Source organism: Pleurodeles waltl, chromosome 6 (genome assembly GCF_031143425.1).
Source record: "Pleurodeles waltl isolate 20211129_DDA chromosome 6, aPleWal1.hap1.20221129, whole genome shotgun sequence".
Classification (NCBI taxonomy): domain Eukaryota; kingdom Metazoa; phylum Chordata; class Amphibia; order Caudata; family Salamandridae; genus Pleurodeles; species Pleurodeles waltl.
The window spans coordinates 1446564347-1446588856 of NC_090445.1; the positions used below are offsets into that span (position 1 = coordinate 1446564347).

The 24510-nt window shown below is 43.8% G+C and overlaps 1 protein-coding gene across 3 annotated transcripts in view; it reads left to right on the forward strand.

The window, feature by feature from the left end:
• Positions 1-24510, forward strand: part of ARHGAP22 (Rho GTPase activating protein 22) — a 466096-nt gene that overhangs the window by 382913 nt on the left and 58673 nt on the right. For all 3 annotated transcript variants that reach the window (XM_069240887.1, XM_069240888.1, XM_069240889.1), the window contains 2 exons: positions 3592-3724; positions 6909-6982. In XM_069240887.1, the coding sequence (XP_069096988.1) occupies positions 3592-3724; positions 6909-6982 (207 nt within the window). The remainder of the gene's footprint in view (positions 1-3591; positions 3725-6908; positions 6983-24510) is intronic.

Below are 24510 nucleotides of genomic sequence, written 5' to 3' on the forward strand. Positions count from 1 at the left end.
GGGTCAGTGCAAGAACACAGTGGGGGTAATCAAAGAGATGTGTGGCATCTCTGAGCCACTGAAGGTGCCACCCCACTGAGGGGTTCTGCTGTTAGACTGCTACTGTTCCCGGCTCGTCTGGGGGCCATCAGGTCATTGGGTTTGTGCTCGTTAGGAGGCAAATAACTACCTACTCGGTTCTATTTCATCTGTTAATCCCACCAACCATGTGCATGAGCTCACATACTGATGTACGCGCTCCACCTAGTTTTCTTGTGCAGCTGATGGATCAGGGCCGATGTTAATCCCTTTATGGATTTTTGGTGCTCCTTGCTGAACATATGTCCCATTAAATCATACTAAATTACAATTTCAGTTTGGATGCATAGAACCCTTTTGGTCACACAAAAATGAAAGACAGAGAAGTTTTAAACCTTAAAGGTTTATTTTCAGATGTTTATCATACAGAAACAAATAATATAGTCAAAATCAATTCAGGAATAAATCGGAGTGCAATGCTCAATTAAAGTATAGAATGAATCAAAGAACTCAATAAAGTTCAGGTCAGCAGAATACAGAGTATAGAATCGGTGAGCAATTGGACATGAAGTCAGCAAGGAAAATCCTCTCACTACCATCTAGAATGAGAACATTTTTTACAGGGTTGTGAACACATGGTTTTATACATTCAGTGCTGTTGTACAAAGTTCTCACAAAACTGACCAAACAAAATTAAGCGGAGTGAAGCAGTTGCAAAAAAATACATAAAGAAAGTCTCTCATAATTTTACAATATGTGCCATCTCACAAGAGCCATCTGCACTAGATACATACTGCTACAGTATGTGTTATCCTGACAAAACCGCTAGATGACAACCTGGAACATGGGCAGTTGTACTAATACAACATTTAATATTCTTGTGAAGGTCATTCTCTTGCCTGTGTAAAGTACATTCAAACATTATTCTACTGGAATATGAAAATTCGAGTTCATCCATGTGATATAGGACACTGGCAGTAACCGCACAAACAAGACGGAGTATGAGGCCTAATTTGTCTGGGTTAGCCAGAGTTCGGGTTTTATTAGATCAGTGCATTTCTTTTTCAGGAATACAGCTCTATCAATACCACTCGCCAATGATCACACCTAACTCCTATTAATTTAGTCCACCACAAAGAATGTTTGTACTGGTTTGCTTGAGCTCACAAGAGTAATCCCAATAGCCAACAATAACCAATAATACTGGACTAACCACTAACTTTGGGTTCCAGAGCAGCATGCTTGCAGGGGGAAAGTGCTTCACCACCTTGGGAAGATTAGTAAACGTTATATAAATTAAATTAGAATTTCAATTAGTTAGGCTAATAGCTCAGGCAATGGTGAGACTTCAGTGTAAGACCAACACCGATTGCTTTCTGTGTGAAATACATCTGTAAGACTATGCATTTACTGTGATAATTCAGAGACGTTTTATGATGGTAAAATAGTCACTAGAGCATTAGAATTCAAACACTCAATACACTACTTAATGATACAAGAAACAGCCAATAGCATGAGTGAGAAGAAAAATACTTCTCGGAGTATAGCCAAATGTCACTCTATGTATACAGGGAGTGCAGAATTATTAGGCAAATTAGTATTTTGACCACATCATCCTCTTTATGCATGTTGTCTTACTCCAAGCTGTATAGGCTCGAAAGCCTACTACCAATTAAGCATATTAGGTGATGTGCATCTCTGTAATGAGAAGGGGTGTGGTCTAATGACATCAACACCCTATATCAGGTGTGCATAATTATTAGGCAACTTCCTTTCCTTTGGCAAAATGGGTCAAAAGAAGGACTTGACAGGCTCAGAAAAGTCAAAAATAGTGAGATATCTTGCAGAGGGATGCAGCACTCTTAAAATTGCAAAGCTTCTAAAGCGTGATCATCGAACAATCAAGCGTTTCATTCAAAATAGTCAACAGGGTCGCAAGAAGCGTGTGGAAAAACCAAGGCGCAAAATAACTGCCCATGAACTGAGAAAAGTCAAGCGTGCAGCTGCCACGATGCCACTTGCCACCAGTTTGGCCATATTTCAGAGCTGCAACATCACTGGAGTGCCCAGAAGCACAAGGTGTGCAATACTCAGAGACATGGCCAAGGTAAGAAAGGCTGAAAGACGACCACCACTGAACAAGACACACAAGCTGAAACGTCAAGACTGGGCCAAGAAATATCTCAAGACTGATTTTCTAAGGTTTTATGGACTGATGAAATGAGAGTGAGTCTTGATGGGCCAGATGGATGGGCCCGTGGCTGGATTGGTAAAGGGCAGAGAGCTCCAGTCCGACTCAGACGCCAGCAAGGTGGAGGTGGAGTACTGGTTTGGGCTGGTATCATCAAAGATGAGCTTGTGGGGCCTTTTCGGGTTGAGGATGGAGTCAAGCTCAACTCCCAGTCCTACTGCCAGTTCCTGGTAGACACCTTCTTCAAGCAGTGGTACAGGAAGAAGTCTGCATCCTTCAAGAAAAACATGATTTTCATGCAGGACAATGCTCCATCACACGCGTCCAAGTACTCCACAGCGTGGCTGGCAAGAAAGGGTATAAAAGAAGGAAATCTAATGACATGGCCTCCTTGTTCACCTGATCTGAACCCCATTGAGAACCTGTGGTCCATCATCAAATGTGAGATTTACAAAGAGGGAAAACAGTACACCTCTCTGAACAGTGTCTGGGAGGCTGTGGTTGCTGCTGCACGCAATGTTGATGGTGAACAGATCAAAACACTGACAGAATCCATGGATGGCAGGCTTTTGAGTGTCCTTGCAAAGAAAGGTGGCTATATTGGTCACTGATTTGATTTTGTTTTGTTTTTGAATGTCAGAAATGTATATTTGTGAATGTTGAGATGTTATATTGGTTTCACTGGTAATAATAAATAATTGAAATGGGTATATATTTGTTTTTTGTTAAGTTGCCTAATAATTATGCACAGTAATAGTCACCTGCACACACAGATATCCCCCTAACATAGCTAAAACTAAAAACAAACTAAAAACTACTTCCAAAAATATTCAGCTTTGATATTAATGAGTTTTTTGGGTTGATTGAGAACATGGTTGTTGTTCAATAATAAAATTAATCCTCAAAAATACAACTTGCCTAATAATTCTGCACTCCCTGTATTATAAAGAACTGGTAACATGAGGTCTTGCAGACAGTTGTGTTGTCATGCCAGAGATAAAAAAAAGACTTCAAATTTTGGATGAACCCACAATTGCTGAGATATTCTTTGTTTTCATTCTCAATGGGTTCACTTTACTGTCCTAAATGAATCAACAAAATGAGACTGTAATTTCTTAAGAAACAAAAGAATACGCCAACTTCATGCTCTTTCCCGCACCAGGTAACTCGCAACGTTATGAACATGTTACACTTTTGCTCAATGCGCTAAAACGAGTGTTTTTTGTCTCCTTCACTCCCACATGTTCCTGTTTTTCAATATTTTTTGTTCTCATCTTTTTCTCTTTGCGTTTTCTTTCTCTTTCTCTGCCTCATCCTTCCTTCTCCTGCTCCTCCCTGTCCATTTTCTGTCCGGCTCACCCCCTTCTCTCCCACACCTGCAGTAGCACAGATGTGCATACAGTTGCCTCCCTCCTGAAGCTGTACCTACGGGAGCTGCCTGAACCTGTCATCCCCTTCGCCAAGTATGAGGACTTCCTCTCGTGTGCACAGCTGCTTTCCAAGGACCAGGAGGAGGTCAGTGACTCACTTTGCCTTGGCTGCCCATTCCATAGGTTAACTTTCCTAGCATCAATTACATCAGCTAATATATGCACAATTCTCCTTTTGGCATTTAGGGCGAGAGTCTCTTTTTCAGTGTCTTAGATTACCATTCTAAACTCTTATATACCCATTACCATTCTAAACGTCTATCACTCCTATATACCCATCCAAAATGTCTCTTTCTACATTTCACAAATATTTTATTGACAGCAGGGCAACCTTTGAAATTTACCATACGAAGCTGACACCCAAATTCATAACACAATACCATAATTTTCCATTTGCCAGAATTCTTCACGACATTCTTTCACTTTACTCCATTTTATCTTTGTTATTTACAACATTGACAGCAAGGCAGATGTCTCTCCCCATAATCGACCTCTCTTTAGGCTATATTAATAGTTGCGTTTAGTGACAATTCTCTTCCCAAAAATAAACGGTGTTAAACTTTCTTAGTGACCTTTTTCCCGAGGATTTGCTGTCTCAATACATTGTCAGTATTTGTCTGTGAAAATACGTTGTAATGTCTGAGAATCTCAATGCTGCCACATAATCCGCCATGGATTCATCATCACCTTGCTTCCTCAAATAAAATGTGTATCTCTCCATAATTTTTTAACCTTTTGTGCATTCCGCAAATCCATTTGTCTGACTGCATATGTAAAAATATGAATGTTACCAGGGTTCTCTAATGTTGGTAAGTTCTTAAACTCTTTGGGGCCTATTCACAGACTGCATATTGGATTAGAGTAATACTACTTGCATATTACAAAATGTTATTCACATACCTGCATGCGGAGACCTCCTTTCCGCCTCTCTTCTGTGCAGGTATCTCCACCACGGTTTCTGAAGTCTCAGCACATGTTGGTATACTTTTTAGTTGTAAATGTGAGAGGGACAAGAGGGAGTAGCTGTCAAATGGAGAATACTAACTCCTAAATGGGAAGGGTTTACGAAAATTCAAGGAGGGGTTTAGGATGGGACATGAAAATACAAACACACACCCTCAAAAGAGTAAGACTATTACTATTCACAATCTACACTACTAAAGTTAAATAATAAACTTTAATAACTCCCTCTATACTTTAACAGAGGTAGATCTCTGCTATGGTGGCAGAGATCTCCATCTGCATGCGCTAAAGTACTGGCAGTAACGTTTCACTTGTAAATCATGTTATAGAAGGGTCCCTTCCCCTGATTTGAGGTGGTGGAAACATGTAAGTCTGCACGTATGTATACATCTACTCTTTGAAATGGCAGATAGCAAAAAAGTGTAGTTTCACCCAGGTGAATGAATAAATATATGCAGGATTAAATGTATGAATATGTACTTATTTGTGAATAGGCCCCTATAGCCCAAAAACCTCAAACCACTTTTTAAGATGATAACGTTTCCTTTCATCTCTACAATACTTCCCTCCCAGGACTTCCACATACAATAAAAAACATGGCACTAAATTTCCCTCACCGTTAGCAGCTTCCCTCGACTTTGCAAAAATAAGGGAGGTGGAACAAAGCTGGGCATGTCAGTGGTAGGTACAGAAAAGAAAATAAGAACAAAAACAAAAGGAGTCACCTTCGCTCGAAGGGTAATGCTTAATGTCATATGGAAAAGTTTGAAATTGAAACAATCCCACACAGAGACTTCAAATTGAGGAATCCTCAAAATCATATCAAAATATGGAACGATTCATATTTTGTTTTGTAATGTTTAACACAAAAAGCAGAATTGTGGCAGGCTATACAATCGCAAAAACCTTTTTTCATATAATGCCTCGGTAATGGTTTGTACATATAGCCAGGACACTTTCACAGCGCAAGCCACAGTATAAATTAACACTTTGAAGTAGCTTGAAAATGCAATGTATGGCAAATTTTAATCAGTTGCAGCACTTGCGTGGAGTCATCTACCCGGCTGAATCAAATCTGTTGCAGTAATTAAACCAAGTGGCACAACGTTGTCTGCTCGTATTAGTATCAGGAAAGATCAGGAAAGATCTGCAATCTCCAGTAATTGGGATTGGGATTCACGCACGGATAGGTAATTAAAGATGGCTGCTGTCAAGGTGGACATTGAACTTGATGAGGATAAGTTAACAGTGTTCCAAAATGCGTTGACTGAGTACAGGGAGCACTGTGCCATGCCTAGTGCAAAGTGTGATTTCAACTGCATTGTGCAAGTGCTAGATATTGCTCAATCCTTGGGTTTTCTAAAGAAATCATAGGCTGATTTTAGCCACCAGCTCAAAACCCCCAATGCGCTGTTTCAGGATTCTCTCTGCTCTCCTTACACCTCCTGTGCAGGTCCCAGGTTTTGCTTTCTGTGGGTTCTATGGCTTCCAGTAGCTCCAACCATCGTCACTATTGAGTTGGTTGGAACATTTTTTTGATGAGAAATAGATTCACAGTAGGAGTTATTGAGTGAAAAAGACTACCACATCTACGTTTCCTTCCAAATACATCCAACTCAAACACTAACATTTTCATACCTCCTGTATCACATTTCACTCCGCACATTCCACAAGAGATTACTGCAGGATACTATCACAGGGGGAGTGGGTACTGTTTCTAGAAGGGACAAGGGAAGGGTAGGTACTGATGCCACAAAGTGTAGGGGAAGAGATGATACTAATATCGCAAGGGAGAAGGAACACGTGGGTATTGATATCACAGGGAGCATGGGAAGAGTGGGTGACAAAAGCAAATATTGATGTAACCACATCAGAAAAGTGTTGGTACCGATTTCATAAGACAAGAGGAGAAGGATGCAGTGTCTACCACTATTGCAAGAGAACAAAGAAAACTAAATTTATGTCGCCAAAGGCATCAGTGGACAATTGAGTACATATTTCACAAAAGATCACTTAAGAGTGGGTAATAATGTCACAAAAGACCTGGCGATGGTACTGATGTGACAGTAGACAGGGATGTACCTTGGAACAATTGTTAATGCAACCTCTGGACTCATCTGCGTTGTATAAATTGAATGTTCAGAAGTCCTCTAGGACACACAGCCTTGTCTTTAGGTATTGTGCAGTCACCATAAAAGCACCCTGATGCCCTCTGTTCAGGGGTGTGCAAACACTATGAAGGCACATTTGCTCCGCACACCCTGTCGTGGACCTTACTCACTCTCATCTTCTCTCTCTGTTTGCAGGGCACCCAGGAGCTGGGCAGACAAGTAGTCAATCTCCCACAAGCCAACTACAATCTGCTGAAGTACATCTGCAAGTAGGTGGTGAGTGGCCACTGACGCGGTCACTGTGTTCTGCCGTTCACTCATTGCTTTCCTATACATTTAATTTTAAAGCAGGACATGGGAATATCACTGCTGGGTGAAGCTGCAAAGCAACTTGTGAGCAGGAGCAAAAATAAGTTACCTTAGCGAGGTGGGAAATATGTCTTGTAGGTTATCATTTTAGTGGGATGGGTAAGGGAGAGAAAAAAAGACTCTTAGAGGGAGGAGAGGGGGAGTGGAGGGCAAGAGGGACACGGAAACCCCGTTAAAATGGAATTTGTGAAGCCAGTCTAGCCACCAAGCTGATTTTGCTTTGGACTTTTCAATTTGATTATTTGTTTTGAGACATATATTTTAGAGTTAAACAAATAAAGTTTTCTGCACTTTTCAGAACTGTGTACTCATAAGCACCATTTAGCACTGCGGGCTACCAGGTTTGAGTGAAATACTGGTTAAGGCTAATTTGGTAAACAAAAAGTAGGCTGTTATGAATTTCCACACATCAAAATAAGGGAAGCTCTATTTTTAATGTATTTAGTTTAAGGAAATAGCAGAACAGAGACAAGGAGAATAGGTCACAAAATAGAAGTGTGTGCATCCGAGCAAAGGAGGTAATTCTGTATATGTGTCTTTCAATGGCTATACTTTGACACCTGTAATTTATGCCATCACATGCAAGTAAGCATTATTAATGTTGCTTCTAGGAACTTTGTGCTGTTGTTTGTGAGTATGTTTGATGTGGTTGCCTTGTCTTTTGGTGGTGTACTTGATGGTAGCACTTGTGGGCACTTGGTGGTGTATGTAGTGATGTGTATGTGCACTTGATAGTGTATGTGCACTTGATATTGGGGCATTTGTGCAGTGGTGGTGTTTGTTAGCTGTTGCTGGTTCATGTGGGTGCTTGACAGCCTTGCTGATGGGGACATGGTTGTGGTTATTGAGCTTGTAGGCATTTGGTGGTACTAACTGCAAAACATCTTGAGGGTGATACGTGTATTTACTTGGTTGGGGTGATTGTGGTGACTTTAATAATGTTTTGTGTGAGCACTAGAAGTAAATAGTTCCATTGGGGGCTTGATAAGTGAGTTGTGATACTTATCAGTTCAGCATATACCTGAAGGCATCTTGGCTCTAGGACTGAAATAAAATTACAACAGAAAATGTCTAAATTAGCTTTAAGATATTTACAAAATGATCTGTGATTGGCAATGATTTGAATGGCAATTAGCAAATGAAAGTGCAGGGTTAGAACAGCAAAGAGAAGTAGTCCTCTAGTTTGCATAGGGTAAGGAGGAACATGACAGTGAAATCTTGAGTGAATACATTTCCAATCATGACGTTAAAAGGCTTGACGAGTGAAGGATTGATCTTAAATTTTATCTGCAGTGCCACTGAGAGCAAATGGGGACTGCAGAAGGCCTTGGTTATATGATTAAATGTACACAAGTTAAAAAAGGCCCTGACTTCTATATTCTGCACTGCCTGCAGTTTCTGGATCATCCTACAGAGGAGACCGAGGTACAGCAATTCCAATAAACTTTTCTGTGGTGCCACCCTGCTCCTGTAATTTGAGTCTGCAAATGTTGCAACAGAAAGGAAGGATCTTTCTCAGAAGCCTCATCTGATTGAAACCACAGAGTTCACCGATTCACCTAAATTCAGCTTTTTATCAATACGAAATCCAGTGCTCTTAAAGGTGAGCACCTGAAAAGTTTGAGCTCTAATGTCATCTTTTCTCATGTCCCACAGAGTGTATTGACCAGTGTTCAGGACCTCTATCTTGCGGGCATTGAGCATCAGCAGATTGCTGCTCATCTAGTCCTGGAGAGCAGATAGACAGCACAGACAGGACTGGAGGAATCTCTGATGAAGTCCTATCAAAGAGCAGAATCATCTGAGTATCGTCAGCATACATACAGATACCACTTCAAACAATCTTATTATACCAGCCAGATGTTAGCAATACACCTTGAAAAGAATGGAGGATGGGAAGGACTCCTTTGAAACTTCCTGAACAGGCAATACTTTAGAAAGGAATGAGGGTGACCCAGAGGCAGGCTTTATCTGGACAATATGCAGGAGAATGATGAAAGAGCATCCTACTGCAGACTGACCACCACCACCACCACCACCAGAGAGTTGATTAAGACCACATGATATACCATGTCTAAAAGAAGTGATAAAGTCAACAAGTACAAAGCTGGCAGGTTGCCCAACATTCAGAAATATACAGAGAGTCTTTCAGCACTCAGACCAAAGCATTTTCCATTCTGACACCAGGAAGAAACTCATCTGCACCAAGTTCTGTAAGCTGATCTCGGAATGGTTTGAGAGCCAGCTAGCCAAGTGTTGTCAGCACGTGTTGTCTAGAGATATATGTTGGTTGTGGTTATTAGCAAGTGATTGCATCAGTGGGCATCTGTTGGTGCTTGCATACAGATATTGCTTGGGGACAAGTGGTAGTAGGTCTACTATGTTATTGATGATGGTCAGGAGTGGTGCTTGTTGGAGATTTCTGGTGACAGATGTGACAAGGTAGGTTTGCTTTTAGCCATCTGAGGTGGTGAATGTTGTCAATAAATATGCTTTTGGAGACTTCTGGTTATGCTTGTTGTCCAATCGTAGTGATCATGTGCACATTGAATTGGTGGTGGTTATAAGCATGGGGCCTTGATGTGCTCATCTGTGTTTGGTGGTTTAGACAGGTTGTGCTGCTCCAACCCACAGGCTTATTAATGCTTTTTCTCCTATTTTCAATCCTTGTAAATGTGTGTAGACTGACGGCATATCAATCAAACAATCAAAAAGACTTCATTTGGTTAAGAGACTTAATCATAAAAGTACAGTCAGTGAAGAATGTATGTGTAGACTGATGGCATATATATAGTTTTGATTGCATTAATTGAATTAAGATTTCTCTCAGCGCGGAAAGGGTTTTGTTGACTGACAAGTCATTAGTGACATGAATGGCATCTTGGTGGCCTACAAAACTATGCTAGGTTCTTGGTGGCAGTATGGTTTCTTGGTGGTACAAAGTGCACTTTGGTCGGCAGGGTAGACTACTGGAGGGAGAAGTATGAAGTTCCCTTATTTACAAACAATGTAAAGCATATCTACCACCCATTAACCCCTTAGCTGCTTGGCCTTTACCCACCAGTACAGAGCCCTTTTTTGGCTATTTGTGGTAGTTTGCTCTTAGGCCACCCATATCTTTTTGTACACATAAGCTATCCACGCCAAATTTGTGCCTTTTTTCCAACATTCTGGGGATTCGAAAGGTACCCAGAGTTTGCGGGTGCCACTGGAGAAGACCAATAAACTAGCCAAAATACAGCTACAAATTAGTTTTTTTGTTTTTTGGGGGACACATTAGAAAAAGGGCTGTAGAAGAAAGCATATGATTTTTTCCCTGAAAATGGCATCGACAAAAAAATCACCATCTTCCCAGCTTCCAGGAACAGGTATACTTGAATCAGAAAAACACATTTTTCAACACATTTTTGGATTTTTGGGGGCATGCCCCATTTTTACTGTTTCTTTGTGCTTTCAGCTTCCTTCCAGTTAGTGACAGAAATGGGTATGAAACCAATGGTGGATCCCAAACACCTAAACAGTTCTGAAAGTAAGCAAAATTCTGAATTCAGTAAGGGGTCAGTTGTGTAGATCCTTCAAAAAATTTCTACAGAAAGTAATAGTTGAAATAAAAAAAAATATTGAAACTGATTTGAAAAAAAAACAGCCATTTCTGTCTGTTTTCTTCTGTAAATTTTCCAACTATGGCAGATTTTTTTAAAGCAATATACCGTTACGTCTGCTGAACCCTTCTGGTTGCGGTGATATATGGGGTTTGTAGGTTCATCAAGAACCCAAGGTACCCCGATGCAATAAATCACCTGCACCTTGCAATGGGTTTTCATTGTATACCGGGTATACAGCAATTTATTTGGTAAAATATAAGGAGTGAAAAATAGGCTTTAAGGAAACCTATGTATTTCCGAAATGGGCACATAAAGAGTTTAGAAGCAGTGGTTATTTGTATAAGTATTTTGGAGAGAATCGCCGGCGCAGAGCCCAAGATGGCAACCGGGACCAACTGAATTGAGACTTCTGGCTCCGATGTAAGAACGGCAGCCTGAGAGTACCAGCCGAACACGATGGGCCAGCAAGGGGGAGCAGAGCAGGAGGTGTGTGGAGCGGGGCCCTGATTAGCGCTGTACCCGACGGACAACATAGTGCACAAGGAATCTAGATGGGCCCGCGCCTTGCCGCTGCTGAAAAATAAAGTGCCACTTCGGCAGAGAGGCAGAGAAGGAACGAGGCACTTGACGAGCCCATCATCAGGAGGGGAAGGGACCCGCAACACTGGAGTCCTAAAAGAACAAACGTTCCAGAGGCAAAGACCACCCGGGCTTCTGCCTGGCGAGGCACTTGGAAGCCCTAAGCTGAGAGACAGAACAGAGTTGGCAGCAGGGGGACATCAACAGATTTTGGAGGTACGGAGAGCAGAGCGGGGGAAGGAAGCCCTATACCTCTGAGGGCGAAGAGGCCCTGAAGTGGGCACCAGTGTTTTGCAGCCAGGAGAGGTGCTATAATACTAGCCGTCATTGGGAAGAGTGGTGCAGGCCAGGGCAAACCCCAATATGAGTAAAACAGGGTGCAAACAGGACCCAGAGGCGACCGAGGAAACTAATGTAAGCGCCTTGATCGGACAACAAAGAACTAAAAGAGCCCATCCCATGGAGAGAACTGGAGACCCACCCTCCAAGATATTTTACAAGCCATCATAGCCTCCTGCAAAGTTTTAAGAGGGAAAATTGATGCCTTGGCAACAGACTTCACTATACTCAGGGAGGACCACTGTTGCTTGGCGGAAAAAGTACCTACGGCAGAGAAGCAAATTAAAGAGATCCTACCAACAGTTAAAGACTCGGTCAAGACCATTAGCAAGATGGAGAGACAAATTCACGACTTGGAACTGAGAGCAGAGGATGCAGAAAATCGGTCCAGAAGAAACAATACCCCCGTCATTGGCTTACCTGAGCACATAGAAAAGAATAACATGGTGGAATTTCTGGAGTGCTGGCTTAAAGAGGAGGCGGCAGAAAACGTACTTTCGCTCTCAAGAGAGCGCACAGGGTCCTGGCATGCCCTCCTCCCCCAGGAGCCCCACGGAGACCGGTTATAGCTTGTCTGCTGCACTATAGAGACAGGGACTATTTGCTTAGTCAAGTGAGGAAAAATGGCGACTGCACAGTAGACAATGGCACGGTTTTCATTTTCCCAGACTTTTCATGAGAAGTGCAGAAACAAAGGGCCACCTTCAGAGAAGCTAAACAAAAAGTTTGACAAATAAGGATACAGTATGGAATGATGTTCCTGGCACGATTGAGGGTGAAGACTAAAGAAGGAACGCAATTCTTAACCTCGCCTGAGGACATATGGCAGTGGATAGACTCTCAATTGCTGCCTAGCGAGGTCAGTCATTCAGGTAACCTACAGCAACGACAACATAGGCGACCCCCGTAAAGATTGACCTACAGACTTATGCGGTCCGGGCTCCTGTCCTTCCCACAGCTGAGAGAGTGGATCGAACAATCGGGGTCAGATCGAGACTTGGACATTACACGAACGTCTGAAGAGACTGGACCAGAGGGGACACCTGGGACGTCAGACTGCATTATTTGGCCCCCTCGCTCTTGATGCGTTTGGAGAACCGCATTACCACCATAAGACTGCCAAAACATGTTCAGGAGATATCCTTTTGACACAGAGAAAATGAGGGGGTGGTGATAGATGAGGGGGCCAGGCACAATGGCACAAATACAATAGTAAGGGGGAGGGAACAGGCGATATATCAGTAACTGCTACATGATCTAGAGGACGCCCCCAGGTTTGATGGACTAGTTGACGTAACTGTTTAGGGTTGGATGAAAGGTAATAGCCCTCTTGTCCTGGAGAAGGGGAGTTGGGAAGTTTATTGTTGGCCTAATTACATGGGGAAATATGAGTCACATGCTTTATTAGCTACAAACCCAAGTGAGTGGTGCGAGGGGGACCGGTTGCAGATATTGGGGTGGAAGCAGATGGCTGCAGAAAGGCAGGACAGGACAGAGATCTGGCTACATAAGACTCTTATAAATTCATTTCATAGAATGTCTGGGGCATACACACAATGGCTCAAAGGTATAAGGTCTTATCTTATCGTACTTACAGAGGAGGGGAGTCCAAGAGGCAATGCAACAAGAAACACACTTAACACAAGCAGAAGGGAAGGCTATAGAGAAACGGTGGAGGGGCCAAATATACTACACCTCTTATTCCGCTTATGCCAGGGAGACCCTGGTATGGATACGAGCTGGGGTTCCGCTTCAAATGCTAGAACGCTTCATAGATCCAGATGGGCGATACGTGGCAGTACGAGGGTGATTGGAGGGCTGATGTGTACGCACCTAACTTATCCCAAGGAACGTTTTTTTGCAAAACTCCCTACCCATCTGGCCCCACTCCTATAAGAATCAATCTTAATGGGATGAGATTTTAATTGTGTGGTGGACCCCACTAAGGACTGACCCCTCCCCCCATTGCTTGACTCCACAATAACAAGGGTGGCACAGCAATTTACATCCTGGAAATCACACTGGGGCCTGGTCGATGCATGGCGAAGGCTACACCCAAACACCAGAGATTACTCATATTTCTCCTACTTTCATTAACTACATATGCGTCTGGATTCATTCCTTTGAACCCCAGATGTGTTCTCATACATACACATTGACGAATATCTGGCCCGCACCATCTCAGATCACAACCCCATACTACTATCGGTGAAGTGGGGCTCACCTCTCCCCCACATTCCCACATGGAAATTAAAACTGGAATTATTAGAGGACACACAATACCAGGGGGAGATGAGACAACATATCGCCCAATTCTTTATGGATAACGAGACCACAGCCAGTAGCCCATTGATAGAATGGTATGCTTTTATAGTGGTATTGAGGATGAGGTGCATAGCAGGCTCGCTGGGAGTATGTAGAACATTACTCAGAGACACAATAGAGGCTGAGAGCAAACTGAGAGAGGAGGTAAAAATTGGCCAGAGCAGCCAGACCGTCGGCATAACATTTTTGAACTAAAGGAAACCGTAACGGAACATGTTGACCGTCTGCGCTGCTTTGACTATAAGAATTACAAAGCAGGGGGTCATGTAGAAAGAGAGAAAAGGCAGGCCGTATGCTGGCATGGGTGGCATCACCAACCAAGAGAGGATCGACCATCACATGTAAGTGAAAATGGAAACAGGGACTACCCTCTACAAACAAGAAGAGATTAATACTCACTTCATTTCTTTTTACGAGAGGCTATATAAAAGCACCCTCCAATATGATAGGGAAGCCACCAAAGCATATTTGGAACAGATATCACTCATCATACTTACACTAGAGGTGGCAGAACAACTGCGGGGAGCCATTACTCTACAAGAGAGCAAAGGGGCCATTAAGGACTTAGCTAGGGGTAAGACACCGGGAACTGATGGCTTCCCGTGGAGATGTACTGCCTGGGACAAAATACCAATGGGTGTGTTGGCAGTGGACACTGAATAGACTTTTGATAGCCTTGAGTGGTGTTTCCTTTATGCGGTGATGGCAAAGATGGGATTGGGGAAGAACTATATTGCATGGATACGTCTGCTCTACACCAACCCAACAGCTGGAATCTGTACCTGCCGGACAATATCAGATTGCTATGCAATTGAGCGAGGTACCAGGCAGGTTGTCCTCTGTCTCCGCTGCTATTTGCGATAGCCATGGAGCCATTGGCAGCAGTGGCTCGCAGTGGTGAGGGAGGCCAAAGGATTCGAGCAGGCAGGAATTGGCACCGCATAGCCCTGTACACTGATGACCTGCTAATCTTTTTGAAGAATATGCAGACCAACCTGCCAAGGGCCCTACTGATATTGTCCAGGTTTGGGGCTTTATCGAGACTTAGAGTAAACTGGAAAAAGATCTGATTGTTCCCCCTGGGACCTGCTGGAGCAACGCCTCCAGAGCTGAATACTGTGATATGAGAGCCATGGTGACTTTCCTACTGAGGGGTTAAAATACATCACAATCCACAGGATATCCTTAATGGAAATGTGGGGAGAGCTGTGCGATCCACTCAGGCAAGTATGGCCTTTTGGCAGACATTGACACTATCCCTGCCAGGTAGGGTGGCGCTTCTCAAGATGATAGTGTTGCCTAGACTACTATACTATTTAACAGCATTACAGATATGGATACCCAGAGCAATCTTCAGGGAATTGGTTACACAAGTAACATAATTCCTCTGGGGCAACGGGCGAAACCGAGTGGCCCTGGCTAAACTTCAGAGACAGTCGACGGACTGAGGGTTAGCTGTTCCTGACTTCGAGGCTTACTACTTAGCGGCACAGCTTCAATGGCTGACGCAGTGGTTGGCTAGCAGACAGGACCCTGGGGCACTGGTGAGGCCATTCACCCCACCACTGATGAGACTAATAGAGGTCTTACTGGGAATCCGATGTACTAGGGGAGGGGACTCACCTGAATTCAAAACACTCATACAATGCTATACAAACTACTTGTGCAAAGCTAAGATAAAGGTTCCTTACTCCCCAGACCTCCCTCTTCTGTTTTTACTAGCACTACCACATAGGGGTAACTGGAAGGGACTACATTCCTGGTATGCAGTGGGAGTGTTAACTGTTGGTAACCTCTTTAACCCCTTCGCTGCCAGGCCTTTCCCCCCTCAGGTGCTAGGCCTTTTTTTGGCTATTTGGGGCAGTTCGCACTTCGGCCCTCATAACCTTTTGTCCACATAAGCTACCAATGCCACATTTGTGTCCTTTTTTTCCAACATCCTAGGGATTCTAAATGTACCTAGAGTTTTTGGGTTCTCCTGGAGGAGACCAAGATATTAGCCAAAATACAGCTAAAATTTCATTTTTTTAAAACAAAATGGGGAAAAAGGACTTAATAAGAAGGCTTGTGTTTTTTTTTCTCTGAAAATGGCATTACCAAAGGATTTGCAGTGCCAAAATCGCCATCTTCGCAGCTTTCAGTCTTGAATCAGAAAACCACATTTTTTAACACAGTTTTGGCATTTTACTGGGACATACCCCATTTGTACTATTTTGTGCTTTTAGCCTCCTTCCACTTCGTGACAGAAATGGGTGAGAAACCAATGCTGCATCCCAGAAAGCTAAACATTTCTGAAAAGTAGACAAAATTATGAATTCAGTTAGGGGTCATTTCTGTAGATCCTACAAGGTTGCCTTCAGAAAATAATAGCTGAAATAAACAAATATTGAAATTGGGGTAACAAAACAGCCAATTTTCTTCACGTTTTACTCTGTAACTTTTTCTGCGATGTCAGATTTTTTAAAGCAATATACTGTTATGTCTACTGGACTTGTCTGGTTTCGGGGATCTATGGGGCTTGTAGGTTCATCAAGAACCCTAGGTACCCAGAGCCAATAAATGAACTGCACCTTGCAATGGGTTCTCATTCTATAACGGGTATACAGCAATTCATTTGCTGAAATATAAAGAGTGAAAAATAGGTATCAAGGAAACCTTTGTATTTCCAAAATGGGCACAGGATAAGGTGTTGAGAAGCAGTGGTTATTTTAACATCTCTGAATTCCGGGGTCCCCATATTAGCATGTGAATTACAGTGCATTTCTCAAATAGACATCTTTTTTTACACACAGAAAAAGACAAGGGCCAATAATACTTGTTCTTATATTCTGTGTTACCCCAGGTCTCCCAATAAAAATGGTACCTCACTTGTGTGGGTAGGCCTAGTGCCTACGAAAGGAAACGCAACATGGACCCATCCCATTTTTACACTGAAATCTCACATGTTTTTTGCAAAGTGCCTAGCTGTAGATTTTGGCCTCTAGCCCAGCAGGCACCTAGGGAAACCTACCAAACCTGTGCATTTGTGAAAACTAGACACCTAGGGGAATCCAGGATGGGGTGACTTGTGAGGCTCTCACCAGGTTCTGTTACCCAGAATCCTTTGCAAACCGCAAAATACAGCCGCAAAAACACTTTTTCCTCACATTTCGGTGACAGAAAATTCTGGAATCTGAGAGGAACCACACAATTCCTGCCACCCAGCATTCCCCCAAGTCTCCCAATAAAAATGGTACCTCCGGGGGCAGATAGGCCTAATTAGAAAAGGCCGATCTGACCCTGGGGGAGGGAGTGGGGTGGTAGAAAAGGCCTAAAAATAATTTGCCCCCCCCTGGGGAGCCGCTCCCCTTATGCCTAAACAAAACAAAAAACAAAACTCCCCGGTCCCTAGTGGGCATTTCTGATGCCCAATTGCATCTTGATCGGGCAGCAGAAATGCAGAGAAAGACATCAAAGGAAAGGGAAAGCCTTTCCTTTTCTTTGATGACTCACTTGCCCCCTCCACGTGATCGGAGGAGAAATGCTAAAGTATTTCTCCTCCGATCCGAGGAGGCAGCCTCTGATGAGGTCATTGCGCAATTGGGTGCTGATGTCATCAGATGCCAAGGGGGCCCATAGCAGGATGAGCTGGTCTCGTCCTCGCCACACGGCGACCATGGGTAAGGGTGAGACCAGCTCGTCCAGGGCTCCAGAGGGGTTAAAGAAGGAACAATAATCCCATTTGGGGACCTCAGAGCAGAGTTTGACCTTGCGGGGGGCACTTTTTGCTATGCGGCTCGGTTGCCGCAGGTATTCGCCGTCAATTGCGTGGGGGACTGGGGGAGCCCCAAAAACAGACAAGTAGTACCTGTCTGGCAACCTCAACGGGCACAATAAAGGCCATTACAAACTTATATAATAGAATACGAACAGATATGACCATCCCATTGGCTTCATTGAGGCTCAAATGGGAAGGAGATCCAGGAACCAGTAATCCCGATAAGGCCTGAGAGCATATATTGGAAGGAACTCCTAAAGTGTAGAGAAATGCCAGATTTAAGCTAATAAACTGTTACGTATTACACAGGGCACATTTAACCCCTGGCCAGATCAACAGGCATTTCAAACACAGAAGGAGCGGATTGCCCAAGATGCGGGGTCCTCGGATCAGAATTTAGGCACATGTTCTGGGACTGCCGACAGACTAGGACATTCTGGGGGAGGTGACCCAAACGGTAGCAGATACGATAGACAAGGTAGTTCCTTGCCCAATGGGTCATTGCCTACTTGGGTGGTTCCCACATACGTCTAAAACAAAGGTTACTAGCAGATTCCAGGACCTAGATTGTATCCTAGCCAAGAGGGAGATTGCAATGACTTGGAGGAACCTTGGCAGGTCCGAGAGTAACCAGTTGGTACAGGGGACTAGAAAAATGGGCTGTGTGTGAAGGTGATGCCCTTCTCAGGGAGGCCAAAAGAGGGATGAGACCATAAGATGTAGCAAGAGCATGGAACACCATGATGAAAGCTGTGAGAGAGGCGACCCAGAACGCCCCGGACTCTGGGTCTGAGCAGTCTGTCTCAACCACCCCACACCAGAAAATACAGATCCACCTGAACAAGAGCCTGAATTTAAACTACACACTGGAAAATGAGACACAACTGGTCTCACCACACCACAAACACCACACAATAGGAAATATACTCACTGGGGTGGGGGGAGGGAAGTTTGGGTGGAAGAGCGTGCGGGGACAACAGAAATTCCTTAAAGAAACAACGTAATGGAAAATCATGGTGACGATCTGAACAGACAGAGTTCATACATTGAAACGTGGAAGTAATGTGCTATTAATGTATGATCACATACCTGTTGTAATTATCAATGAAAATCTGTTTTTAAAAAAATAAGGAAATCCAGGATGGGGTGATTTATGAGGCTCTCACTGGGTTCTGTCACCCAGAATCCTTTGCAAACCTCAATGTTGGGCTAAAGAAACACTCTTTCCTCAAATTTCGGTGCTGTAAAGTTCAGGAATCTGAGGGGAGCCACAAACTTCCTTCCACCCAGCATTCCCCCAAGTCTCCCAATAAAAATGGTACCTCACTTGTGTGGGAAGGCCTAGAGCCCGCAGCTGGAAATGCCCCAAAACGCAACATGGACACATCACATTTTTCCAATGAAGACTGATTTGTTTTTGCAAAGTGCCTAACATTGGATTTTGGCTTCTAGCTCAGCCAGCACATAGAGAAACCTACCAAACTTGTACATTTTTGGAAAGTAGACACCTAGGGGAATTGAGGTTGGGGTGACTTGTGGGGCTCTCACTGGATTCTGTCACCTAGAATCTTTTGCAAACTTCAAAATTGGGCTGAAAAAACACTCTCCTCCCATTTCGGTGCTGCAAAGTTCTGGAATCTGAGGGGAGCCATAAACTTCCTTCCACGTAGCATTCCCCCAAGCCTCCCAGTAAAAATGGTACCTCACCTGTGTGGGTAGGCCTAGTGCCCGTGACAGGAAATCCCCCAAAACGAAACGTGTAGACACCACATTTTTCCAATGAAAACTAATGTGTTTTTTGCAAAGTGCCTAGCTGTCGATATTGGCCTCTAGCTCAGCCGGCACAGAGGGAAACTTACAAAACCTGTACAGTTTTGGAAAGTAGACACCTGGGGCAATCCAGAATGGAATGATTTGTGGGTCTCTCACAGGGTTCTGACACCTTTGCAAACCTCAAAATTAAGCTAGAACAACACTCTTCCTTCACATTTCGGTGCTGCAAAGTTCTGGAATCTGAGGGGAGCCACATACTTCCTTCCACCCAGTGTTTCCGCAAGTCTCCCGAATAAAATGGTACCTCACTTGTGTGGGTAGGCCAATTGTCCATGACAGGAAATGCCCAAAATTTACTGTGGCGATAATGGTAACTGAAGTGAGTGTGCTAATTAGTCATGTGATCTGGAACCGTTTAGGGAACCTACCAAACCCAGACATTTCTTCAAAAAAAAACAGAGGTGTGGCTTGTGTGAATTCCTCAAAGTGTTTTTTACCAAGAATACCCTGAAAAGGTGAAACGTTGAATAAAAACTGTATTTTTCCTTGCATTTCTGTGAAGTAAATTACAGGAATATGCATGGATCCACAAGCCTCTTACCACCTAGTGTTCCCCAACTGGTTCCGATATAAATGCTACCCCACTGGTGTGCCTGGGCCTAGTGGCCATGACAGGAATGGATCACACAAGGGTCAATGGTTTTCCTTGCATGGGGGCTACTGTTGACCCCAGTGTGATCCCTTCCTGACGCAGGCACTAAGCACAGGTACATAAGTGGGGGTGTGTTTTTATCAGGACAAGTGAGGAAACACTGGGTGGTAGGAATTGTGAGGACTCCTGCAAATTCCTTTAGTTTACATCATGGAAAAGCAAGGAAAAATAGTGTTTTTAATCAACATTTCACCTTTGCAGGTTATTCTGGGTAAGAAAACTTTGTGGAATCCACACACACACCACAGCTACGTGGACTGCCCTGAGTGTCTAGTTTTCAGAAATGCCTGGGTTTGGAAGGTTTCCCTATATGGCTGCTGACCCCAGGACCAAAGACTCAGGTGACCGTCTTACAAAACCAGGCTGTTTTGTGATAGGTAATTTTGATGTCTCCACAATATGTTTTGGGCACTTCCCTGTTGTGATCCCTTGCCCACCCACACAAGTGAGGAAACCTTTTTTTCTGGAGACTTAGGGGAAGGCTGGGCGGTAGAGAATTTGTGGCTGCCTGCAGATTCCAGGACTTTCCCTCACAGAAATGCAAGGAAATGTATTTTTTAAGCAAAGTTTGTGATTTCAAGGGAATTCTGGGCGAAGGAAAACTGGTGAGAGCCACACAAGTCCTGCACCCTTAAACTCCTGTGGTACAAGTATGTTAAAGTTTATCCACCACTCACACTGTTTGGTTTTAGCACCTCCAGAAATTATGGTTTCAAAGCATGAATACTTATCAAAGTATCTGAATATGGGAACCAAGTCTTCTGAAGGTGAGCCATAAAGCCACTCATGGTGCCAAGAGCTTTATGGTCCATTCACATGCCATTCACGCACAACACACAACACTTTCATACGGCCACAGGCCCAATCCAATCAATCACTGCACTTACATCAATTTACCGCTGCCAGACAAGGGCACATCATATTCATATGCCACAGCACCAAATATGTTTGACTACATGGTACCGCCTGTCAACTGAGGCTCAGGAAAACATGTTTTTCATGCGCCTGTAGCACGCTCACTGTGCTAAATCCAACTCCTTCCAGTTTGTGGATGCAAGCTGAGGGTGTCCAAAAAATGCCTTGTGAAGCCCATTAATCTAACTGAGTGAGCATATCAACCACTGAAACTAGGGCAGACATGCAGGGGAATTTATGAGAAGGTTCCTAAAGAGAACTTCATCAACTATGAAAAAGGGTATTGTTTAGCACACAGGGTAGTCCGTGAGAATGTAGCATATGTCCCGGCCACCGTTATGTGCAGTGATGGGACTGTAATGCACTTATCATACAGCAAATTGAAAATCCACTAAGTTCTGACAGAGGATGAAAATGGCAAGCAGGTCAAACACTGACCCATACCTGTCATTGTCCTTCAGTGCCAGTGTGGCACCAATGGGTTTGGATTCATAGGTGTAGATTATGTGCAGCTGTACTACCTTTATAATCTGCCTTCTATCTGTGCAATATCCCTGGGGAGAAGCACACCGACCATAAGCGTTTCTTACCCGTTCATGTCTCTGTCCTCATCAGAGTCCTAACTAATCCTGTATAGATGCCAAATTAAACTACAGTATACTCATGCCTTCTGCCATTAGCTACTTGAAGCTCAAGAAAACATGTCTTTCATGCGCCATCAGCGCACTCACTGTGCTAAATCCAACTCCTTCCAGTTTTTAGATGCAAGTTGGGGGTGTCCAAGTATGCCTTGCGAGGCCTATTCCTCAAACTGTGCGAGCATATCTACCTTTGAAACTAAGGCAGACATGATGGTGAATACTACGAAAAGGTCTCTGAAGTAAAAAGTCAAACATATATCCTGTAGGACTCATTCACCAACACTTCTACTTTTGTTTTGAAGGTGAAGCTACAAATTGAGTTTGCACACTTTCAAACAAGTAGAAATGTTGATGAATATGTCCCACAGGACATTTGTTTGCCTTATTACACTTACTCTGGTTCTCATTGGCAATCATGGTGGTCCTTGTGTAGCATGCATAAGTTCCCTAACAAGCACTTCAAAATTCAGTCATGCCTTTAAAATTTTGCTACACAGGGTACTCTGTGACAATGTGGTATATGTTCTGTCCACTAGTAAGTGCAGTGTGGGGACACAGACCACATTCTGACGGCGGATAAAGGTGTCAAGCAGGCCATGAGGAAGTCCATGATTTCCTGAAGTAGATAAACTAAATTACTGTGGCTGCTTATCCAATGAAGCAGTGGCCTATAGATGTTGGGTATCTATGCACAGCTAATGAAAGGTTTACCCAACGGCAGCTCCACCTCAGTCGATTTCCCAGAACTTTGCTTTAGCGTGATACAACATAAAGCAAGTAGGGACACAAAGGCCTGGCTGAGATGGGCACTGGGATAGTAATAATGACTGTCCTGCCGCCTTCCATGCTTCTAGCACACTTTATAGCGTCTGCATGGACAAACCTTTTTTGGGTGTTTTAGGAATAGGATCATCAAAATGCCGCTCCTGCAGCCTTGGCACATCCTCCAGAACATCTGAAGAGGAGGCTGCTGCTTCTGTAGCAGCAGTGAGGCTTTCAATTACAGACAAAAGGAACTCAAGGAAAGACATGAGTCTTCCTGTGGTTGTCTGACGAAAAAAACATATGCATTGTAGGTTGCCATCTGGATCCAGTAGATAAAAAGTTTCTTGTCCCAAGTGTGAGTTTTACAACACACATTGTATGGTTGAAGAACCAGGTCGTTCTTGTCCACTCCACCCATGTACTCATTGTATTCAAGTATACAGGCTGGCTTGTGGACTTCGGCAATCTGACCCCAAACCATGATGAGAGAAGTGCTCGCATCATGATTTGTAGTCAGCACATATACGTTGCGCCTATTCCAGAACTTGACTGCGAGCGGTTAGTTGGAATGCAACGCAGTACTCTGGGATTTCTGCAGCGTCTTGGAAGCTCTTGCAGGAATCCTTTGCGGTTACCACAAACTGTACTGCAGGCCACAGTGCCAGCTTTGTAGAGCTCACTGAACAGCTCTACTCCTGTATAGAAATTGTCCAGTTAAAGGTTATAACCTTTGTGAAGGTATGACTGGACAAGCTCCCATACAATCTTCCCTGTGACCCCTAACGTGGGAGTGCAACCTACAGGTTTACAGTGGAGTCCTTTCCTGTATACACACTCAAGCTCTCAAGCTGTACACATAGCCAGAAGAGCTCTCACACAGCATGTACAGCTTAATGCCTTAGCAAGTTCTTTTGGTTCCAGTGTACTGTCTTAACAGCAGCCGCCCTTTGTACAGGATCAAGGACTCATCGACTGCTATATTCTTTCCAGGAGTAAAGCTTTCTGGAAACCTGGCAGTCAAATGTTCCATGACAGGCAGAATTTTGAACATCCTGTCATGGTCTGGATGGTCCTGGGGCAATGCAGCAGAATTGTCCTTAAAATGCAGCATGTGCTGCAATAGCAAAAAATGATCTCTGCTCATGCACAGTGCGAAGATGGGGGTTACCCAAACCGTGTGAGTCGCCCAGTAGGACTGCAAGATGGGTTTCTGTACTAACCCCATTTTCAGCGTAAGGCCCAAAGATGTCTTGAACTCCGCCAGCCAAGTGGGAGTCTACTGGCGTGCCCTAGAACAGGGCCCTAGAATGCCTCCATGGTCGCTCAGAAATTTTTCTGCACACAAATTTGTTTGCTACATAATTTGCTGAAGGAAGTCAACATCCAAAACGAAATGGACATAGTCAACTAGCAAAAAGTTGGCCGTATTGACTTTACAACCAGCATCACCAGTAAAAGGTGGAATTTGGGCCTAAACTAAATCGGGGGTGCCAAGAGATCACTCTCTCTGTGTTTGCCACAGTACACACCTGCAATCTGGTTTGGGCTAACCTGCTGTTGTCCTGCTGCACAGACTGTGCTTGCGAAGGGACAGCACAACTGTCCTCATCATCTCTCTCAGAATCACTGGAAGAGATGTCATCAGATGGGACTCCTCTGACTGAAAAATCACCCCCAGATTCTGCTCTATTGTCCTGTCCCTCAGATGCTGCCTCAGTATCTGCTGTCTCAGTCTCTGATCCTGCCTCAGAGCTGTTCTCCATAACCCGAGTTACAGCTTGAGCAGCAATCATCCAACGAAACGCCATCTCTGTTACTGGCTAAACTGTCCCTCTAAAGCACTAGCCTATGTAGAAGGCAGATAGGGTCGCAAAATTGTTGGTGGGTGTGTGTGTGTGTGTGTGTGTGTGTGTGTGTGTGTGTGATATGTGCAACACTAAATGTCAGTCACCTTACCTTTGCTTCTTCTATAAAACAGTAGATCCTCTGAATACACTGAAAAAAACAAAAAAGACTA